Raw genomic sequence first — 23,965 nt, forward strand, 5'->3', positions numbered from 1 at the left:
TCCTGGTTTGCTGCTAAGGACAGAAGAACACGCACAGTATTAAGTTTGGCAACAGGAGTAAATGTCTCCTGATAGTCCACCCCATAGGTTTGAGTATAACCCTTAGCAACTAATCTAGCTTTATACCGGTCAATAAAACCATCTGCTTTGTTCTTAATAGTAAACACCCATCTACATCCAACGGCTTTTTTCCCGTTTGGTAAAAGAACCAAATCCCAGGTAGAATTCTTTTCCAAAGCTTCCATCTCAACTTGCATGGCATTAGCCCACTCAGGGTCAGACAAAGCATCTTGCAATTTTGTTGGAATTGATACACTAGATAGCTGACATATGTAAAATGCATATGGTTTATATAAACGATGAGTAGAAACATAATTGTTGATAGGATATTTGGCTTTGGCATGCATATCAGGCTCATACTGTACTTTAGGTTTTCCACGATTAGCTCGTGGAGGCAACTGATAAGTAGAAGAATCGTCAGAATTTACCTCATGTATGCCACCATCCTGTACCAAACTGTTAGAAGAATCATCACTGGACGAACCATCATCAGGCAACTCATTAGACATATCAGCAGCAGGCAACCGATCATTAGAAGGTAATTCGTCAGACATACTAACAGGCAACTCGCTGGGCACATCTGATATATCGTCAGTAGAAATAGTTCCGGGAATAACAGGTGACCGATCACTATCTGTAGTTGACTAATTAGAATCACGCAACATAATAGATTCTGTTCCCAACTCTGCCTGTAACACATCATCCATACCATCTCTTCGAATCTGCATTTCACTCCCCATCCCCCCCTGAAGTGGAGAGTCGGAAGAGGGCTTCACAAAATAAGAAATTTCCCCATGGAAGGTAACATCCATGGTAATATTGGTAATATAAGTTTTTTGAGTCGGAGGATGATAACACTTATAGCATTTTTTATTGTTAGCATACCCAATAAAGACACACCAAAGAGCACATGCATCAAGTTTACTCCGCTAATGAGAGTAGACATGCACATACGCAATACACCCAAACACTTTCGGAGGAAGCTTTGATACAGAAACAAGAGAAACATGTTTTTGTAGCACATCAAGCGGTGTTTGAAAATCAAGAACCTTACTTGGAACACGATTGATCAAATACACAGCAGCCAAAACAGCATGACCCCATAAATGATTAAGAATACATTTATCCAACATCAAGGAGCGAGCAACTTCCATTATTTGACTATTCTTCCGTTCGGACACACCATTTTGTTGGGGTGTAAACGGAGTAGTCGTCTGGTGAATAATACCATGATCACGAAAAAAAATGCCAAAGTGTGCTTCACATATTCTCCCCCGTTATCAGACCTGAAGACCTTAACTTTGGTCTGAAACGGAGTAGACACTATTATACAAAATTCTTGAAGAAGTAACGGAACATCACTCTTATTCTTCATCAAGAACACCCAAATTAACCGAGTACAGTCATCAATAAAAGTAACAAACCAACGAAATCCATTAAAAATAACTTTCGCTGGACCCCACACATCATAATGTATCAAATCAAATAGCAAATTAGCTTTAGAATCACTTACAGGAAATGAAGCACGATGACTCTTAGCCATGACACATGTTTCACACTTGAACTCTGAATCACTACAAGTGCGAAACAAAGAAGGAAATAGATGTTTCATATAACTGAATAATGGATGTCCTAATCGTTGATGCCACAACCAAATTTGATGTCTTTCATCCACTTTAGCACTTAAAACTTGATGATTATTTGAACCATAAACAACAGTATCCTTCATAGTCAAGATGTACAAACCCCCTATTCTTTTACCATGACTAATTATCTTCTGAGTTTGAATATCTTGAAAATAACAATACGTAGGGTAGAAGTGAGCAGAACAATATAAGGTATCAAGAAGTTTTCCTACCGACAAAAGATTGCACTTAAGATCAGGAACAAGTAAAGCACAGACCAATGATAAGGTTGGAGTAAGAGAGATAGTGCCTTCACCCTTCACAGGGAAATATGCTCCATTTGCACTAGTAACATACGGATCACGAACATAGTCACATAACTCATCAAACACTCTAGGGTCACTAGTCACATAATCAGTGGCCCCAGTATCTATTATCCATTTATTTGTTCCACCAAGATGCATAACAACACTATGATTATATTGAGTCATTGAACAAAAATCACGAACAATAAAGGCACAAAAGATACGCAGTGGAATGAAAACAATTTACCAGAGACTGTAACAGAGCACTGTTTACGGCACTGTAGCAGCAGACTATTCATGGCACTGTAGCAATCACTGTTCACGTACTGTAGAAGACCACTGTTCACGCACTGTATTGTAGTGCGCCACTATTCACTTTTTTTTTTTTTTACGAAGGAAATCACGAAAAATGTGGGCACAAAATTAAAGCACACATGTCACCAAGAGCGAACTGCTCTGATGCCATATTGAACTAAACATGGTAAATACCAATATTAAACTAAACATGGTAAATACCAAAAATATATATGACAATATTTGGGAATTTCTTATATATTCATTAATCTCCAAAGTGGAGTATATATAGGAGTTACAATTGGTATTACATATGTACTTCACCAATGTGGGACAATAAACTACTATTTACACTCTAACTAATATATAACTCGCAACAATCAAAACGTTGACCCGTGGGTGAGGATTGGCTGCAGGCAACCTCTAATGATGAGGACGCCGTGGAAGACATCGAGGTTTTTGGGTTTGAACCTGGAGCCCATGGCTTTGATGGTCTCGCAGATTAGCGCAGCCACACAAGATGCAAGCCTACTGCTGGTGGCTCGACACGGCATGGCTTGAAAGCCAGCGGTTCAGGGTGTAGGATGGTGACAGGATAGGTTTTGATAAACCCTAATTTTAATAATTTTTTTTTAATTTCCAGATTGTAAATTAATTCAATTTCATGCATATTCAACATATAATTTAATGCATGGACAGATATATGATGCAATTCATGGCAATATCAATTTACATAATTCAATAATTATGGATATAATGCATACACAATTTATGTAGAATCTAAAATTCGAAAAAAATTAAAGTTGAGTCATGCATTATGGTGAATGTTCATGCTATCAGAGCTGCAAAAATATTGAGATAAAAACCGTTGTTTTGAAAGAACCTGATTGCGTGATGATATTGGTGAACTGGTTTGATGCAAAAAACTTTCACGTCAGATTCCTAAGCGTAGCGGTAGGAGCGTGCTGATAACGTGTTGTGGCCTATATTTAACTGACAAGGAGAATGGGGCCGGCGGCATAGAGCAAATATAGAGAGAGATGTGTTTGTAGAGTTGTGTAGAGGATGTGTTATTAGCCCCTTTATTTATAGTAATAAGGGGGGTCCAAGGAATACAAATCCTAATAGGGAAGAATAATTAAAATCAAATCTAATATAAAATTTACACAATTACACTTAAATAAAAAGTTTATAACAGATCCCAAATAGTAAGGATAAAATATGGGGATGTTTAGTCACTACTTTGTCTGGTCGATCAGGTGTCGGAGATTGGTACCCCGTACCATCAAGTCACTCCCCGTTAAAAATCAACATATATATACGTATGTTTAATTTCTAGTAATTTTCTGGAAGCTCACAGAAACCATAAGTTCTCTCAATATTTATCAGTATAATTAAGCATTCAGCATGCAACGACAGAAATTATAGCTGCCCCAATTTTTTAAATTTTGAGCCAGCAGGAAATTAATGTACCCTGATGATTTTTTTTGCAGATTTTGTTTAGTGTGGTCCAATCTCTTTGCACCTAAGTTCTATTCTCTTTTTATAATTTGGATAAATTTAGCATTGTGATCATAGAATAAAAGACATGCTTTCATTCTTACATACCCTTGTGGACTGGAAGTTTACTTTGCGTTTTCTTTTTTTGCCTCCATAAAATCTTGTGTAGCAATCAGAATGTGTCATTTTTCGATGGAACTCCTAATATTTGTTAGCATGGCATGTCACGTTAGTCATAAGAAATCACAGCTGGATCTGATTTGCACAATAATTTATTTTCGTCATTTGGCTTTCAGTAGGAGAGAGACAGCACGATATAGGCCATTGTCATTACAGCTAATTTCATGTATATATTGTATTAATGTTTATACGTCATACTTTAACACATATATCAATAGCATCACACTTGGAGAATACAAATCAATGATTGTGGCCATTGACATATAGCCCCTCAAGGTCATGACTGGCTATTCTGATTAAAGATTGGATTTGGGGCAAAGTTGTTCTTTTTAAGTAGTGAATGTACATGCTAATCTAATGCTTGAAAAAAGTGTCAAAATTTGTGTTAAAAATGTGGTGTTACGAATCCATTCTTTTATATGTACATTTTTTCTTTCGGATCCTTAGCTAGCTTAAATAAACTTATTTTAGGGATGGTCCAATAAGATTGGATCGTCGAAATTTATTGTAAATTAATATACAACAGATTTTGATGAACCAACCATTGAATGTTCATCTCTTAATTCATAGATTGTACTTGAAAAAAAATTCATCAAAATCCCCCAAAAAGTATCCTCAAACAAAGTTATTTGAGAGATCACGGAAGGGGAGTACTGTATATATTATAAGTAATAACTTTATGTGTGTCAAAATAATATTCACATTTACAAATCCTATGTATTGACAATATGATGCGTCTTGTGACGTGTTTAAATAAATGAAAGTTTTAGCTAAGTTCTTTAAAACTCGATTTCGATCCCATTTTGCCTTCTGAAATTGAAAAGTCGTCACTTTGCTTCCGGAAACTCGATTTCAATCCTAATTTGCCAAACTCAAAATTCACCACTCAAACTCAATATCACTCCACTTTGGCTTGTTTATATATGTATTAAGTTTACTTATATGGCATAATTAGGATACACTTATGGCTGACATGGCACTAGTCTAAAGCTCACACATCCAATCAAATGGTGCTACATGGATTGAAACACAAAAAGAAAAAAAAATTCAAACACTATACAACATATTACGAAAAAGGAAAATTAAGAAAAGTGGTTCTTAATAGAGCTGGTTGGTGAAGAGAGAAGATAGTTCATACATTCACCCCTACTTAAACCCCCCCCCCCCCCTTCTCTCTCTCTCTAATCGTTGTTCATGCATTCATCACTTCCCTTCATCTTCTATCTCCAACCACCTTATCATTAGTTCCATTGATTTCGTTACTTCTTCTTATGTTCTTAATGGAGGTGATTGGTAAAGAGAGAAGTTTTTTTTTTTTTTTTTTTATGGTTCTTTTTTACAATGCATTTCGCATATTACCAATTATATATTTTGAACGGATGAGTACTTATTCAAAAACACAGTGTAAAGCAAATTTTGAGTTTTAAGAAATAAAGTTGCGAGTTTTGAGATTTAAGAGCAAAGTGGGATCAAAATCGAGTTTTAAGGAGTAAAGCGGCGGTTTTTGAGTTTCAGAGGGCAAGATGAGATCAAAATCGAGTTCCAGAAAATAAAGTGGCCAATTTTGAGTTTCAGAGAACAAAGTGGGATAGAAATCAAATTCTAAAATCCTTGTCGCTTCATAATTTGCAGCAAAACCCTGGGGTCCTCAATAAATGAAATTCTTCATTCTGAATAGCTCTCACACTAATGCATCTCCATCCAGTTGCTTCTGGTCGTACCCTTGCGATGAAGCTAGAAGAAACCCTCTCCTAGCTGCCAAAGCTTCAATCTGACGAGGAGAAACAAAAGAGAGAAGGATATGCATATTGTCCAAAAAAAAATAACCTGCACGTAAAGACTTCATCTTCTATTAAGTAGTGTCTTTATAAAGACCTAATTATGAACAAACGGGAAAGCAATTGCAAACCCCAATAAATAATAGAAAATCACACAATACTTGCTAAATACTAAAAATACTCAAACATAAAAACTAATTTAATTACTAATTTACTAACTTTTCCAACAATGTATATATATTTCACATATGGAGGGTGTGTGCGGTAATAAGTTTTTTTTTTTTTTAAATTACTATAATTAAGAGTAGAGATGGGAGAGTTCAATAATATTACAATAATTTAGGAGAGGGAGAGTTTCAAACCTATAAGTAGAAATCTAACACTTTATTCACTAGGATATTAGACCAATGATATGTGTGGTAATAAGTAAAGAAGTATAGGTTAATTAGCAAAACTAATCAAGGCGGTGTTGGTAGCCGGATCTTGCTTAGCCTCATACATAGTATGAGACAGATTACGAGGTTGCTTTCCCTAATTGTCGGTTTTTAAGTCAAATTAGAAATATTTGTTGCATAGTCCAATCACTGCCAAATTCTGTAATGAGGACAACATAATAGCCCACTTTCTTGAGCAAAGATGGTAAGATCAAATAGATGAAAAGCGTCTCCACGTTGAACGCCATCGATGTACCTTTCAAGCTGACCATAAATGTTGTCTTGTTGTTTAGGCAATAAAAATTCGTCCAATTGACAGAAACCTCCAATAAAACTGAATATGACTTGGTTTTTCGGTTGATGAGAGAGACCTTATCTACCAATTGGCGATCTTCACTCCCGTTATTTCTTTCGAAATAATATTTTGTCATTTTTGTATCAAAATACGGGGTTCAACTTCCATGCTAAGTAGTTTTAAATGCTACGAGTATTGGATGGTCTGAATTCACCGATCGTAATAAGGAAATAACAAACCAATCTAGGTCATCCAAATACTTGTAGCATTTAATGCTACGTGGCATGGAAGAGCTTTTCAAAAATATAGTGAAATTATCGCTTATACTTGTCTACTCTTTGCCCTTGCGGCCCAAGCGTGTACACGTCCAAGAAGCTGAGGTTGACTGCTCTTAACCTTTTCCATCTTTTCAGTGGGCTAACGTAGGGATATAAATAAGCGGATCCATAATACTTGGCCCAAAAGGATATTAAGATGTAAGCATCAAGGCTTAGCCCACATAACAAGCCCTATTTATTAGGTTATGAAATAGTGTTGAAGTAATTGCAGGTGAACTCAGATGAATGTGGAGTTTTAATAGAAAACTTGGCAAAAACCCTTTTCTTAATTATAGAAATATGATATTTTACTAAAGCATGAAATTCGGTTATTTTCACTAGCTTAGAAATATTATAACAAGGTGGATATGGAGAAAGTGTCATCAACATGTTTATAAACACTAATGAATTGAAGTGCTTTCTAAATAAGCACTTTCAAACAAGTTCTTAAACTTTCAATTGAGCTTCTTAATGAAGGATTGTGCTTTTTGGAAACACACTTAAATTTTTAATAAAAATTTCTAGCATAAGCGTTAATAGACAAAAGTGTTTTTTGAATAAACTGTTGGAATTACAAAAGACCTCATGCCACCCTCTAGTCGTAGACTAATTATGTCTTGGTCGCCATTGATTTTTAAGGCAACAATTCTTGATACTCACACATAGTAAAATAAGATTTAGGATTTAAAATTTCACCTAACTCCAAAATCAATGTTCGACTCTATCACCAAAAATGTACTTATCCATCATGCAAATAAAGTGGTGGATTATCATTAGAGCCGGCCTTGAAGGTGTGTAAGTGGTGCCATCAGATATGCCCCTAGTTTGGGAGCTCCCCCCATTTACGATTTTATTTTACCTATATATAGAGTATATATATTTAAAGGTGCACCAATTAAACAAATTAAGCTTTTAGCATAAGTGTTCTCGAGCTTCATATCTATGTACCTCAAACTACATTCGAATACCTATTCTGGCACATCTTTTAACGTTTTATTTTAATTTTTTTAATTTAAAAGCAAGGAGTTTACTAAAAAACCATATGAAACACAGATAGGTACCTATTTGAGTCTCACACATAATGTATGCTTGCCTAAAAAGTAAATGAAATTGCAATAGAAACTAAAGCGAACAAAAATAATGTAATCATTTCATGATGAAGTCAAGATTACAAATGTTTACAAAAGTAAAATCTAGGCTAATGGCCGAACTACATGACTAGAAATGTAAACAAAACAATATAATTCTATCAAGATTCAAGCCATGAAAAACAAGATAATGTTAGATGAGTCCACAAAGATCACTGATGTCAGATTGGACGTAGTACAAAACATATGCCTCAGAGAAGAAATCAGGGTGGTTAGAATGACACATCAACTGAATCATACATTCATACCACATGTGGCAGAGCTGTAAAAGTTTTCGATCTCAAAGATCATAGGCAGTGTCTACTTTGTCTACTTCGAAGGAAGGATTTGAGATTGTAGTTGAAGAGCTAAAGATGTGCTGAAGAACAATTTGGTTGATTGAAAAATCACTCAAGGATTTTTTTTTTTTTATATCGTAAAGATTGAATTTGACGAAGGTAATCAATTTGAAGGCCTTATGCTCTATTTATAGGTAGTAGAGAATGAACAACCTCGATTATATTGCTAAGTTGAAGCAGGGGTAGATTGATCATTTGCATTGACAGTGAGTGTAATCCCAGGTATATGGCCTTTAGTGTCCTGTGGCATTCGCATGATTGTTATGGTGATGCCAGTGTGTTGGATGATGCATGCATATGCATTTAAGGAGGCAATATATTTCCAAGTTTGATCATCAGCGTGGTAGGCACTCTTAGAGGATAACCCTATCCGAGCCCCCAAACGGATTGAGATGAGGCGGTCGTCCGGGTCCTGGATAAAATCTCAAAGCGAGCTTCCAGGTTGATGGACTAGAATCGTACAACTTTGCATAAATAAAAATAAAGAAAAACTAATGAAAATGACTTCAAATTTTGAATCTTAACCAAAAACCATGTTGTAACTTTATTTAATGATTAGGATAAAGCCCAACAATAAACCAGTCTAATTTAAATAGCCCAAATATTGAGTTTCCGATTTTGCCCATGACTGCAAACTTTTGTCTGTTTAATATATTTTTTCATTTATAGATCTCTCTGCTATTTTGTCTCCCTCCCCCATTTCTTCCCGACATTCAAAACCTTCCATTTTTCTTTTTAATCTCGCATCGCAGTGTAAGGATATAGATATAGACAGTGGCTAGGATTATGCCATCTGTCACAGGGTTATAACTCTTAGTTAGTTAAGTTGTTAGAGACTGTGTTCTCTCTATAAAATACATCATTGTAATAGATTTGAGTTTTAAGCAAAAACAGAAATAATAAAGATTCAATAGTTTTCTCTCTCTAAATCTTTCCCTCTCTAGTTCTTGAAGCTCTGTTCTTTTCTCTTGATCTCTTCATTTTCTGTATTAACATGGTATCAATTGCCATTGTTGCTCACGCTATTTTCTTCGATTCTTCGGTTGCTTCCGCTTGATCTCTCGATTTCTCATCCTTTCTGTTTCTTGACGACGGTACATTGCTACGTCTTGGTTGCCTTCTGGTATTCTCTTCTGTGATTTCTAGGGTGTCTGGTTTTCTTGATCTGCTTTTTCCTGCAAATTCAAGATTGTGCACACCAGGTGTTTGTGATATTTCCTCTGTTGATTTTTCATCTCAAGTCTGCAATTATGGTTACTACTTCTCAATTACAACTCCTTCAATCACCTATTACTGGTCTTATCTCTACAATTTCTACATCTGTGAATGTTAAGCTTGATGATTCTAATTTCTTGAATTGGCAATTTCAAATGCAATTGTTGCTTGAGGGGCACGGTATTATGGGTTTTGTTGATGGCTCCACTCCTTGTCCATCTCGCTATCTTACTGGTTCGTCTAATGCTTCTGGTGTTGGTGCTGAGACATCCTCTACTCCATCTGAGAATGACGATTACATTGTTTGGAAGATGCACGATCGTGCTCTTATGCAATTGATTACTGCAACTTTGTCTCCTGTTGCGATCTCCTGTGCTATTGGAAGCACAAGTGCCTGTGATCTTTGGACCAGGTTAAAGGAACAATTATCTGCCGTATCTAAAACTAGTATATTTCAGCTCAAGTCGAATCTTCAAACCATTAAGAAAAGGGCTGATTCAATGTCTCGATATCTTCAAAGAATTAAGGAAGCTTGGGATTATCTCTCTGCTGCTTGAGTGATATTTGCAGATGAGGATATTGTTATTTTAGCACTTAATGGTCTTCCTCCTGAGTTTAATACTTTTCGAAGTGTTATTAGGGGTCGTGGGAGTGTTATTTCTCTCCAAGAATTTCGGGTGCAACTTCTTGCTGAAGAATTGATTGTTGACAGTAATGTGCCATCTCAGTTTATGTCTGCCATGGTGGCAAATGACTTTGGTGGTCCTAAATTCTCTACATCTCCACATCAATATGGGGGTTTTTCTCCTGGTGCTTCCGGACATAATTCTGGTTCCTCTGGTGGATATCGCTTTTTCTCCAATAATAAGAAGGGTAAAGGAAGATCTAATCAGGGATATAGGTATCCTCATCCTAATCCAAGACAGCAGCTTCCGGCTCATGGATCTCATCCCGCACCTGTATTCTCTGGGGTTCTTAGACCTTCTTCGGCTCAGTATCTTGGTCATTCCTCTACACAGCAAGTTCCTTGCCAATTGTGTAATCAACTTGGTCACACTGCTCCGTTTTGTCATTCAAAGTCGTTGGAACGACAGGGTTGTCAAATCTGTGGTAAGATGAATCATACTACCTGGTATTGCTTCTTCAATGACAAAGGTCCTAATTTTGGTGGTTCACACTATCCTCATATGTCCAGCAATGCTTCAGCTCCTTCCGCACCTACTTTCTCTCCTGAGTCCAATATTCAGGCTCTGCATACAGTCTCTTCTCAATCATCTTCAGCTACCACACCTCATCATCAACCACAAATTTGGCTCACTGACTCGGGGGCCACAAATCATATGACTACAGATTTCAGAAATTTGTCATTGGCCTCTCCTTATCCCTCTCATGAGACAGTGCAAACTGCTAATGGTGAAGGTTTGGCCATATCTCATATTGGTAGTTCTATTATTCAAACACCTGTGCAGCCCCTCAAATTGAACTCAATTCTCTATGTGCCTAAACTATCTCACAATTTGTTATCAGTTCATTGCCTTTGTCTTGATAACAATTGTTGGTTAGTGTTTGATGCTTTTTGTTTCTGGATCCAGGACAAAGCCACAGGGAGGATATTATACAAAGGACAATGTAGTAATGGACTCTATCCTATTCCTTCTCTTGTCAATCATCATTCTCTTCCTTCTCACGGCAATTCTAAAGACTTTTCATTGCTTGGACAGCTTGTTAGCTCTCATCTCTGGCACAATAGGTTAGGACACCTGTCCAATAATGTTGCTTCTCTTATGCTTCGTAGGTCACACATATCTTGTACCAAAGATTCTGCTCCTATGCTCTGTCATAGTTGTTTAGAGGGCAAGTTCACTAAATTGCCTTTTCAGTCTAGTGAACACAAATCTGTAATTCCATTTGAAATTGTACACAGTGACCTATGGGGTCCTTCTCCGTGTAATTCCATTGATGGATACAAGTACTATGTGACTCTTATTGATGAGTGCACTAGGTATTGTTGGTTGTTCCCTTTTGTTAATAAATCAGACTTCTTTGAGACTTTTGTTGTCTTCTACTCCTTTGTACACACTCAATTCTCTGTTTCTATTAAGATTTTACAAACTGATGGTGGTGGGGAATATAGCAGTAATAAACTTACCAACTTTCTTCACAGTAAAGGGATACTTCACCATAAGTCTTATCCACATACTCCAGAACAAAATGGCTTGGCTGAGAAAAAACATAGACATATTGTTGAAACTACTGTCACCTTATTACAATCTGCCAAATTACCTTCTTCCTTCTGGACTTTTGCTTGCCAAGTTGCTGTCTACCTTATAAATCGAATGCCTACCCCAGTTTTGAAACATTGCTCACCGTTTGAACAGCTTTTTGGGACTCCGCCTCTTTTAACACATCTTAAGGTGTTTGGATGTTCTTGTTTTCCTTTATTGCGACCTTATATTCAATCCAAGTTACAACCTAAAACCACAAAGTGTGTATTCCTTGGGTATGCATCCAAATACAAAGGTTTTATTTGCTTTGATGTGCTACAGGGTAGGTTCTACATTTCTAGGCATGTAGTGTTTGATGAATCAAGATTTCCCTACACTCATTTGTCTTTATTACCTAAGCACAACCCTGTACCATCTTCTTTCTCTAAGTCATTGTCATCTCTTCCATTCACAACTATGGATAATATCTTAGTTCCATCTCCAATAGCCTCATTATCACCACCATCAGACTCTTTATCTACTGAGATACTATCTTCACCCTCAGTTTCTTCTCAGTCCATTACTACTACTACATGTGATGCTCATCAACTCCCTGTGGACTCTGATTTTAGTCTTGATTTACTTCAAGTGGTGTTACCAATTGCTCCTCTTAATTTGCATCCTATGCAAACCCGAAGTAAGAATGACATTATCAAGAAGAAAGTGTTTTTGAGTCATGTTGCTGATTCAAGCAATGTTGATTTAACTTTGGTAGAACATGCAACCTATAAATCTGCAATGAAAGTCCCAGTTTGGTTTCAAGCTATGCAGGCAGAAATTGATGCATTGCATCATCAACACACTTGGAGTCTTGTACATTTGCCTCCTAATAAGAATCTTGTTGGCTGCAAATGGGTTTTCAAACTCAAAAAGAATTCAGATGGCACAGTGGCTCGACATAAAGCTCGACTTGTTGCAAATGGGTTTAGTCAAGAGCCTGGCTTGGATTATGGTGAAACCTTTAGTCCCGTGGTTAAACTAACCACTATGAGGTTAGTTCTAGCTTTGGCAGCTCATTTTAATTGGAATCTTCGACAATTGGATGTCAAGAATGCGTTTTTACATGGATTTTTAAATGAAGAAGTGTATATGGCCCAACCCCTGGTTTTGGAAATGATGCACATCCTGAATTAGTTTGTAAACTTCACAAGTCACTGTATGGGTTGAAACAGGCTCCTCGAGCCTGGAATGACAGATTTACAAGCTTTCTTCCCTCTCTTGGGTTTCAATCCACTTATTCCGATTCTTCTCTCTTTGTTAAGACAGTTGGTAGTGATATTGTGGTGCTTTTACTCTACGTTGATGATATCATTCTCACTGGTAGTTCTACTCCACTTATTCAACAGGTGATTCATTCTTTAACTGCTGAATTTGACATCAAGGACTTGGGTGTGCTTCATTATTTTCTAGGCATTCAAGTTACCAAAACTGCTCAGGGGTTATTTCTCTCCCAGTCTAAATATATTCAGGATTTGTTGCAGAAAGTTGAGATGATGGATTCTAAAGCTTGTGATACTCCTTGCTTACCTAATAATAGGTTACTTAAGGATGATGGTACTCCTTACAACAATCCCACAGTTTATCGCAGTATTGTTAGTGCCTTACAGTACCTCACGTTTACTCGCCCAGATATTGCATTCTCAGTTCATCAAGTTTGTCAATTTATGCAATCTCCAATGATGTCACATTTTACAGCTGTGAAGCGAATTTTGAGGTATCTCAAGGGGACATTATCTGTTGGCATGGCCTATACTCGGGGAGATTTGACACTGAAAGCATTCGGTGATGCAGATTGGGCTGGTGATCCCAATGATCGGAGGTCCACTACTGGTTTGGTTATCTTTTTGGGCAACAATCCTATTTCTTGGTCTTCCAAGAAACAAAACACTGTTTCTCGTTCTTCAACCGAAGCAGAATATAGAGCCATGTCTACTACATATGCCGAGCTGGATTGGATTCAACAGGTGCTAGGATTTATGCATGTCAAGTCTACTACTACTCCTGTTCTCTTCTGTGACAATCTTTCTGCCATAGCGTTGTCCTTTAATCCCGTTCAACACCAACGGACGAAACATATTGAGATTGATGTGCACTTTGTGCGTGAAAGGGTCGCTAAGAGGCAACTGGTTGTTCAGTTTGTATCCTCTCGAGAACAGTTTGCCGATATTCTGACTAAGGGTCTCAGTGCACCTCTCTTTCGGTCTCATTGTTTCAACCTCATGCTTGGATCATCCAATCATGCGTTTGAGGGGGCATGTAAGGATATAGATATAGACAGTTGCTAGGATTATGCCATCTGTCACAGGGTTATAACTCTTAGTTAGTTAAGTTGTTAGAGACTGTGTTCTCTCTATAAAATACATCATTGTAATAGATTTGAATTTTAAGCAAAAACAGAAATAATAAAGATTCAATAGTTTTCTCTCTCTAAATCTTTCCCTCTCTAGTTCTTGAAGCTCTGTTCTTTTCTCTTGATCTCTTCATTTTCTGTATTAACACGCAGTTCCATCTATGCACTATGCAAAAACTACAGATTTAAACCCCCAAACTTCATTTTAAGCTGTCTCCATCTCGACGGCGAGGCAGTACGGAGTGACCAACATTGATTATCGGGCCGACGGAAGTCAATATTCAGAGGACATTAAAGTTGGAGAAGGTTTGTGATATCGAATTTTAATCCATTCTAATCTAGGGCTCGTGGACATCTCCCGCCACAAAATTCAGAAATTCTAAGAAACACCTTAAACCAGACCTCGTTTGCGCCTTTGCTCAACGGTACTGTTTCATAGGCCCTCTCCCAACTACTTTATTGAAAGCCATTTTCTGGGGTTTTCTTTGCCGACATTACCAAGCTACAATTGCAGCAAATTTAATTGCTCATCAAATTTAATTGTATTATTGTTTGGGATAAAATCTGAACTTTGGGCCAGAGAGAAAGTCGGCCCAAACCCAAAGCCCAGAGGAAAACTTAGGAGGCAGGAAAGAGGCTTTCGGCTGGGCACAAGTTACAAAGGCCACCTGCTTACCTGCTCAAAGACCACAGGGGGTAGGTTATTCAGTCACTACACAGCCCAATAAAGTACTTTATTGGTGGCATTCATGTAAAAAAGCTAGTGAGTCATCACCAAACCGCATTCGGGCAACCTCTATTGCTACAGGAACCCAAGCTGAAGTCGTCTATAAAAGGAGGAAGAGAAGACAGAATTAAGGACACTCAAACAAACAAACAAAAGCCAAAACTCTGCTCAAGCTAGATTTGCCTTCAACGAAGCTGTAGTCAGCACAAGCCTTCATCCCATTCGGGATAAACCTTCCCAAACCCCTGTAATAGCTCTGCTACCTTGTTCATGGTGGTATCGATTCATTTTGTATCCTCTTCTCCCCCGTCAACCCCTCTAAAAGCTTTCAGACCTCTGACAGAGCCACAAAGATAGATTTTGTAAGAAGTTCAGCCTTGGCCGATAAGGTTCAAACTTACCCGACTATCTTTGCTCTGTCTTTGTCTTTTCTTTCTTTTAAAAGCACAATAACATGTTATATATTCCCAGTTATATACAAGTTATTTCTAGCAAAGTCATAATGAAAATGAGTCTTCAGCACTTGGATCCGATCTGAATCGTGTCAGAGTTCAAATCAGATCTAAGTCTTAAGCCCGGTGGGCGTGTAATTTAAAGATCAGTTTAAAAGTCCTTGGCCTCAAGGCATAAAAAAGAACTCTATGTGGACTCAACCCATCCACGACAATCCTTGATAAGCGAGAAGTCCGAAGTTACTTGGGGCGCAATTAATCAATCTATTTCTCCGTTTTGTTGCTATTATATCTTGATTCGTAGAAAATGCTTAAACAGGGAGTGAATTCTGATAGAAAGCCTCAAGGCCTACACCTAAGGCCCCACGAAGGCATCTATTTAGCTTCATTTCATGTTGTGGTCTAGTTGGTCCGAGTATAAGGATTAACTCTGATGGGAAGCCTCAAGGCCTATACCTAAGGCCCTACAAAGGCACTCATTTGGGTTCGTCCTACCTCTTGGATTCAGATAATCAAAAGTATAATAGTGATAAGACTCTGGCAACCATAAAAGACCAAATATGATACATCCAAGCGCTGGTTTAGTTTGACAGGAAGCCTCAAGGCCTATACCTAAGGCCTCACAAAGGCACCTGTTATATCTAAACTGGTTTCTCGGGCGTATACATATTCAATCAAAGCTTAACACCCATTCAACATCTGCCATACTGAAGATGGCAGTGGCACGCCTGAGCACGACAAAGTTAATCTTGATTGTGAGCCTTAAGGCCTACATCTAAGGCCCCACAAAGGCACCCTTTCAAATTAACTATGTCCTTCTCTTTCAGAACTGCCCGACGAGCCTTGCCCGAAGTGTGTCTTGCCCGACCAAGATCTGCCCGACAAAGGCTTGCCCGAGCGAGCCCGAGAAGAAAGCAGAAGTACGACAGATACTCTCAACCGACGCCATTCTCCCAGGGGAGCTGTGTGCTCGTCCGCCAGGAGATTCTTGCGACGAACATAGTTTTGGCACGCTCGGTGGGACAAGAAACAGCTACACTTCTAAGATCTTACATGTCCAAAAAGAGAAGCTATAAACTTGCCAAAAAAGAAGCCAAGAAGGATCTTTTCCAGATGACAGAACAATCAGAAAATCCTTTATCCCCATCCGGACAGGTGGTCTCAGGTAGTTCGACTACATCTGAGAAATCACAGGGGAAAGAGATTAATGAAGAACTGCAAGCTACAATGATCCAAGTGTTGAAAAGCATGGAAAGAATTTCCTTGGAGACTAAGGGAGAAGTAAGCAGACTCTGTATGCTTACAGGAAATCTACAAAGGAGGCTGGATTTGGAGTTCTCTACTCCAAAGGGTGCTCAAGGAAGTGGAATGAGTCCAGTTGTTATAAGAAGTGAGCCAATCATTCCTTTGTTTCCACTACTAGAAGAAGAAAATGATAGGGGAAAGAAGAAGGTGATACCTGAAGGAAGTCAAGCAGTGATGGAGTCAGCTTCAGAAAAGGAGTTTCTCAGCTTCCCATTATTATCATTTAATAATAGGAGGCAGAGCGAACAAGAAAGAATGAAGTTTGGACTGCCAGCCACGGCTGGAGAAACTAGCGGGAAAGAAACAACCATTACTACGTCAGATAAACCTCTACCTTATAGGCCACCCCCGATGGTCAACAAAGGTGGAGGATCTAACTGGAGAAAATCTGAAACCAGGAGGGAAGCAAACGCGGGCAATGACCGGAGTCCGAAGATTGAGTCAGCTATCCATGGCCAGAATGATAATTTAGCTACTCAGCAACTAAGAGAAGAATTGGCTGAGTTAAGAAGAACGGTGATTCAAAACGTCCAGCCTCGAGTTCGTCCAGTATTCAGGGTTACCTACCAGAAGCCATATCCTGAATATATCGATGAGTTAAATCCATTCCCTCTTAATTTCAAGATTCCCACATTCCCGATTTTCACAGGGGAAGATAGCAGTGTGTCCTCCAGAGATCATATTTTCAAATTTTCTAATCACTGTGTGGCGTATGAGGACAATCCAAACTACAAATTGAGGTTGTTTGGAAATTCACTAGCAGGATTGGCATCTCAATGGTATTCTCTATTACCCCCCAATTCCATTGCTAACTGGGGGCAAATGGAGATGGCTTTCCATGAACAGTTCTACAGGATAGAGCCAGAGCTCACCATTAATGATCTGGTAGAAGTGAAACAATATGATCATGAGTCCACCGAAGATTTTATGATGAGGTTCAGAAGGACAAGGATGAGATGTCAGTTCCCTGTCAACCAGGCACAGCTCATATCCATTGCTCAAAGGGCTTTAAAATTACCTTTGAGAAAAAGGTTCTATGATGCACAGTTTAATGAGCTACAAGAGTTGGTGATTGCTGCTACTAAGTATGAGAGGCTGTTACAGGAGGAACAGCAGGTAAAACATACTTCCAAAACTCCTCCGTTCTACAAAAATAAAGCTACTATTCACCATGTAGAGGTAGGGGAAGCCGGACCCGAATGCAAAGATGATCATGAGGAGAAGAGTATAGATGTGTGTGCTGCTGAGATGACCACACCCTTCAATCCATTGACGATCAAAGGGTTAGTCCAACCAGTCAAGGACCAGAAGATCGTGATGAATGATGGTGGGTTCGTACCCATGAAACCCCCAAAGTATCAAAGTTATTCTTTCGATCTAACCAAGGCGCCAGAAATCTATGAAGAACTTGTGCGGGCAAGAGTCATTTTGCCCGACAACACCAAAAAGATGCCCAAGCCCGAGGAACTCAGGGGGAAGAAGTATTGTAAGTTGCATTATACCTTCAACCACTCTATAGTCAATTGTGTCCAGTTTAGGGACTGGGTACAGGATCTTATAGTGAAGGGGAAGTTACTACTCGATTCACCTCAGGCTAGTATGATGGTGGATACTAACCCTTTCCCCAAAGCTCCTATTAGCATGATCGACCTCGTTTTCAAGGAGTCGGGGTTATCAACAGAGTAAAATGCCATTGAAAGGACCCGGGGGCAGGGGCTAAGATTGCCAACAATAAAGATGGAGGAGAAAAGCAGGTAGGCAAGAGGGCATAGATTTGCCTGAGGCCTATCCAAATGGAGCAGAACAGGAGGAATGTTACATATCCATTCTAAAACAAAAAGAGATTACAAAGTAATTCTATTCCAAAAACTTTACATCTTCACATAAGGTGATTATTCTAGAATGGTATGTTCGCATGATGGTAAAAATCCTATTTGGTTCAGCCAAAACAGTATGGCTGTTTACAAGTTCAGACTTGGTTTGTTCTAACTCTGAAGTCGCTTTTTCCACCCCTTCGATCTGTTGCTCAAGGTTATCCAGAAGAGTTGTTTGCTCCGCCTTAAGGATCATCAGTTGTCTCTCCAACTTCTGAATTTCAGAAGAAACAACTTCAATCCGTTCTTTGGTCTGCATACTCTCTTCCATCAGCCGACTAACTTGGGTAGAGGAGCTCGATTCTCTCTCTATGAAGCATTTTGCCCGGTTAGCCAGCCGGTCTGCTCTCTGATGTTGCTCCCTGAGGGCCCTCAAGTTTTCAAAGAAAGAAAGGAAAGAATCATACTGAGGCTTGGATAAGCGATCGTTTTTAAAGAACTCAGTAATGACTCTCTCGAGGTCACAGAGAGCCTTGAGGCTAAATGATGCAGTGAATTCTTTTTTTGCCCATGTTTGAAAGATTTGTTGCTGCTCCGAAGACATATGTTTTGTTGAAGCCTACTTTGAAGACTTCAACCGCGTCTCAAGTCGCCCGAGTGCTTCGAAGAGTTTGGGCAACTTGGCAGGATCAGAGGAGGAAGGAGAAGGGTCCGGCATAACAGTTTCTTCTGGTGAGATAATGCCTATGGAAGGGGCAATTTCTGTTTGTTCAATTGGTTCATCTCTAGACAGGGAGGTGTCAACATCTCCAGAGGAAGAAGGAGGTTGAAAGCACCTTGGGTTACAGGCCATTGGAGGAGGGGGAGTTTCTTTTGGGGAAGCTCGCTACAAAACTTCAGGATCAGGACAAGATGAACTATGCACAAGTCAAAGCAAAAGAGGCTTTGGAGAGAAGAAAGTTACCTGACTTAACCCCGGGGTTTCACCAGAGAATGCACTAACGCCTTGTCGAGGTGAAGATTTTTCACCACCAGTGACAGATGGGAAAGTTGTGCCTGAACCCGTGCCTACATCCTGGTTGTATCCGAAGAAAGTAGTGATGATCAGCAAAAGGTCACCAGAGGAAGAAACAAGAAGAAAATATTCCAGCACCTGAGGTTGATTTTGAGGAGAAGAAGGAGGTTCATCGACCGTCTGGCGAGTAAGCGCTTGCGAAGTAGTTGTGTCTAAAGCTACAGGGATCTCAGGAACTATGGGTTCTTTATCCAAGGCCACTGACGGGGGAAGGGGTTCATATCCCGAAGATGGCTGCAAAGAACATGGATAGGAGTTACTTGGGTAGCAATGTGCAAAGTTGAAAAGAAAAGAGAGAGTAACTCACCAAAGTATCATCCTCATCCACAAAATGCAACATGATTCCTGTGGAAGGATCAAATTGAGAAGAAGGGGTTGCATCTAGGGTAGGTTGCGGAGAAAGACTTTCTTTCCTTGTAGCCTAAGCCAAATTATTCAAAATTCAGAAAGGTTTGAAAATAAGAAAGTATAAAGATAGAAGTCATACCTCTTTAGGCGTAGCAGCCCTTCGTGATTCCTTCTTAGAAGCAAGGGTTGACCTTTTAGAAGTTTGAGGTCCTGTTGAGTGATAAAGGGATAATCAGATAAGGGAGAAAGGTAGCCATTTGATCCAGAAGAGGAGAGACTCACTGGAAGATTGTTCTGTCTCTTTACCCGCTTCAGAAACAGGAGCAGATGGGGCTGCTGGTTTAGGAGGCACGGTGACTCTTGCCCGCTTACTCTTTCGGGTAAGAATTGGTCGTGTGGTTGCTGAAGGAAGTGCCGGATCGGAGATTGTGGTTTTAGTTATGGCCACCCTCTTTCGTTTAGATGCTTTGATCGTATCCTTGGCTATTTCTTTAATTGTTTCTTCGGCTCCTGAATCCCCAAGAGATTCTGAGACGTCTGTCCCTTCCCCGGCTTCCCGCCTTTCAGCTTCTGCTGCAGCACCATGGAGAACTGCGGCATCAGCAGAATCATTCTCTGATTCGATGGCTTCGGATTCAATATCAACTGAAGCTGCAGAAACAGGTAAGAGTGAGGAAAGTAAACAACAAGGAAAGTAAAATCGGATGGGAAGAAAGTCACCTATTAGGAGTAATCGGTTTTTCTCTTGGATCATATCTTTCCAATTTGCAAGCTCGCCCGAGCTAGGATATGATTTAAGAGAAAGCTGGCTAAAAATGCGATCGTGGTTCACTTTCAAATCTCCTCCGTATTTTCTAGTCCACCTTTCCTCCCACCAAGAGGAAAACAGCGAGGTACATTCGAAATTAAGAACAACGGAATGTCGGGCTGCTTGGCTCATCACGTCCAAACTACGGCGGGCAGCTCGAAATATTGCTTCAGAAGGAGTCTGTAACCGAAATGAAGTGCCACAATGGATGGAGTCGAAGAATGGGACAGGTATGGATTGCCTAAATCCTAGTTGCCTGCTGCAGAAGTTAGGATGATACACCTCCAAGCCTCGATCATACCGATTTCCCCGGACCCTCCAGGCCAAGTCTCTTGGCTGAATACAGCTGATAAACTTTTCCCTGCAGAAGGGAGCAGCATCCTCACCAGGGGCATCTTGGAAGGCTTGGTCAGAAAACCAAGGATATCTCCTCAAGACCGATGCACCCCATTCCAAGTCTGATCGAGTCCTGCAGACTCGGAAAAAGTAGAAGCATGCAAAGGTGGAATGATCTACAGGAGGAGCTTCAGCCAGGATTCGGGCAGGAGCCACACCCTCTGGAAACTCTAGATTAATAGCCCGAAATTCTGGAAAATACCATTGTAGCCAAATCTGTATCATCCAGATGGGGCCGTTCAAATTGGTCTCAAAGGGCTCATCCCGGGTCATGTCAAAAAGAAGGTGATAGAGATGGGAGAGAAGGAATGGACCTGTGGCAACGTCATCAAAATTATGAAGAACCTCTACCAAGGGGATCCATTCTACCCGTACCCCCTTGGATTTGTTGGGGAAGACGTGCTTGTTAAGCCAGTAAAGAAGAAAGTACATATGCTCTTGATCTTTGTCGGTTTGAGGAGAGCCTGCCCCGAAGTTCTTCTTGACAAAAGGGATGAATCCTTTAAAGGAGGTCCCATAACTTTTGAAAGTAACTGAGTTATAGCTGAGAGGAAGGAAGTAGGTGGAAGAACTTGAGCCTCCGGTGGTAGAGGATGGAATCCAATCTTGAGTAACATCTATCACCCTGCCCGATGGCCTCAACCCGAAGACTTGGGCCATATCAAGAATGGTGGGAGACATGGGACCCATACGGAAATCGAAGGTGTTTGTGCCCGTATTCCAAAAGAGGAGGGCAGAAGTAAGCAATTCGGGCTTAGGAGTAATTGAAATCTTCGAAAGCATAATCAGTTCGTAGATGCCGTTACTCATCCATTTCTGCTTGAAGGAAGGTTCCAATTCGTCAATCCATTGGGCCCAGGCAGGATCATTCATCAAGGGAAAGCCTCGACGATGAAAAGACCACTTAGAAGAAGAAATGCCCGAGTCGGCCAAATAAGGATTTGGGGTAAACCAGTTTCCCCTAGGCATATTACTTTCTACTACTGAGGGAACCCGAGAAATCCAGGCAGGACCCAAAGATTGAACCCCATGCATCTCAAAGAAGAGTTCAAAATGCAGACCTGCCCGCGGACGATGCAGCCCGTTGAGCAGACGGCGTAGAGTGGCAATTCCTTCACCAGACTCGTAGGATGGTAGGGTTTGGCCGGATCCTGAGGCCATTTAATGAAGGCCGTGGGGAAGAAAAACAAGAAGAACGGTAAAGATGCAACCTCGTCGGACAACGAGAAAGAAATGATGGAAGAATTGAGGAAGTTTTGTTGTATCAGAGAAGGTTTTCTTTTTACGAAACACAGAGAACGGAGAAGTTCACTCACAAGGGTTTTAAGAGTTCTAAGGGTTTAAAACAGGGGTCTCTTTCAATTAATGTTGGCGCTTGGGATCCCAACCTTAACATCAATTGAAGGGGGCACTGTTTGGGATAAAATCTGAACTTTGGGCCAGAGAGAAAGTCGGCCCAAACCCAAAGCCCAGAGGAAAACTTAGGAGGCAGGAAAGAGGCTTTCGGCTGGGCACAAGTTACAAAGGCCACCTGCTTACCTGCTCAAAGACCACAGGGGGTAGGTTATTCAGTCACTACACAGCCCAATAAAGTACTTTATTGGTGGCATTCATGTAAAAAAGCTAGTGAGTCATCACCAAACCGCATTCGGGCAACCTCTATTGCTACAGGAACCCAAGCTGAAGTCGTCTATAAAAGGAGGAAGAGAAGACAGAATTAAGGACACTCAAACAAACAAACAAAAGCCAAAACTCTGCTCAAGCTAGATTTGCCTTCAACGAAGCTGTAGTCAGCACAAGCCTTCATCCCATTCGGGATAAACCTTCCCAAACCCCTGTAATAGCTATGCTACCTTGTTCATGGTGGTATCGATTCATTTTGTATCCTCTTCTCCCCCGTCAACCCCTCTAAAAGCTTTCAGACCTCTGACAGAGCCACAAAGATAGATTTTGTAAGAAGTTCAGCCTTGGCCGATAAGGTTCAAACTTACCCGACTATCTTTGCTCTGTCTTTGTCTTTTCTTTCTTTTAAAAGCACAATAACATGTTATATATTCCCAGTTATATACAAGTTATTTCTAGCAAAGTCATAATGAAAATGAGTCTTCAGCACTTGGATCCGATCTGAATCGTGTCAGAGTTCAAATCAGATCTAAGTCTTAAGCCCGGCGGGCGTGTAATTTAAAGATCAGTTTAAAAGTCATTGGCCTCAAGGCATAAAAAAGAACTCTATGTGGACTCAACCCATCCACGACAATCCTTGATAAGCGAGAAGTCCGAAGTTACTTGGGGCGCAATTAATCAATCTATTTCTCCGTTTTGTTGCTATTATATCTTGATTCGTAGAAAATGCTTAAACAGGGAGTGAATTCTGATAGAAAGCCTCAAGGCCTACACCTAAGGCCCCACGAAGGCATCTATTTAGCTTCATTTCATGTTGTGGTCTAGTTGGTCCGAGTATAAGGATTAACTCTGATGGGAAGCCTCAAGGCCTATACCTAAGGCCCTACAAAGGCACTCATTTGGGTTCGTCCTACCTCTTGGATTCAGATAATCAAAAGTATAATAGTGATAAGACTCTGGCAACCATAAAAGACCAAATATGATACATCCAAGCGCTGGTTTAGTTTGACAGGAAGCCTCAAGGCCTATACCTAAGGCCTCACAAAGGCACCTGTTATATCTAAACTGGTTTCTCGGGCGTATACATATTCAATCAAAGCTTAACACCCATTCAACATCTGCCATACTGAAGATGGCAGTGGCACGCCTGAGCACGACAAAGTTAATCTTGATTGTGAGCCTTAAGGCCTACATCTAAGGCCCCACAAAGGCACCCTTTCAAATTAACTCTGTCCTTCTCTTTCAGAACTGCCCGACGAGCCTTGCCCGAAGTGTGTCTTGCCCGACCAAGATCTGCCCGACAAAGGCTTGCCC

The 23,965-nt window shown here is 40.0% G+C and overlaps 3 protein-coding genes across 5 annotated transcripts; 1 reads left to right on the forward strand and 2 right to left on the reverse strand.

Moving 5' to 3' along the window:
- Window positions 1–9,073: 9,073 nt before the first annotated feature.
- On the reverse strand, window positions 9,074–20,025 carry LOC126588580 (uncharacterized). 3 transcript variants are annotated; one of them, XM_050253688.1, is made up of 4 exons: window positions 19,784–20,025; window positions 19,555–19,710; window positions 19,366–19,476; window positions 9,074–9,449 (listed from the first exon to the last, which is right to left on the reverse strand). In XM_050253688.1, exons 1-4 carry the CDS (start codon window positions 19,814–19,816, stop codon window positions 9,417–9,419), a joined length of 333 nt encoding a protein of 110 aa, XP_050109645.1. In that variant the 5' UTR covers window positions 19,817–20,025; the 3' UTR covers window positions 9,074–9,416. The 3 variants fall into 3 exon arrangements, with proteins under 3 accessions (XP_050109645.1, XP_050109644.1, XP_050109643.1); XM_050253687.1 differs by lacking the exon at window positions 9,074–9,449 and having other exon boundaries at window positions 19,044–19,476; XM_050253686.1 differs by lacking the exon at window positions 9,074–9,449 and having other exon boundaries at window positions 19,044–19,710.
- On the forward strand, window positions 10,282–11,122 carry LOC126588579 (uncharacterized). The gene is made up of 3 exons (XM_050253685.1): window positions 10,282–10,599; window positions 10,725–10,908; window positions 11,082–11,122. The coding sequence occupies exons 1-3, from the start codon at window positions 10,282–10,284 to the stop codon at window positions 11,120–11,122; spliced, it is 543 nt and encodes a 180-aa protein (XP_050109642.1).
- On the reverse strand, window positions 19,776–22,789 carry LOC126588578 (uncharacterized). Its single transcript, XM_050253684.1, has 2 exons — window positions 19,964–22,789; window positions 19,776–19,897 (listed from the first exon to the last, which is right to left on the reverse strand). The coding sequence occupies exon 1, from the start codon at window positions 22,187–22,189 to the stop codon at window positions 20,057–20,059; it is 2,133 nt and encodes a 710-aa protein (XP_050109641.1). The 5' UTR covers window positions 22,190–22,789; the 3' UTR covers window positions 19,776–19,897; window positions 19,964–20,056.
- Between the last annotated feature and the right edge of the window lie 1,176 nt (window positions 22,790–23,965).

Source organism: Malus sylvestris, chromosome 11, assembly GCF_916048215.2.
Source record: "Malus sylvestris chromosome 11, drMalSylv7.2, whole genome shotgun sequence".
Taxonomy (NCBI): Eukaryota; Viridiplantae; Streptophyta; class Magnoliopsida; order Rosales; family Rosaceae; genus Malus; species Malus sylvestris.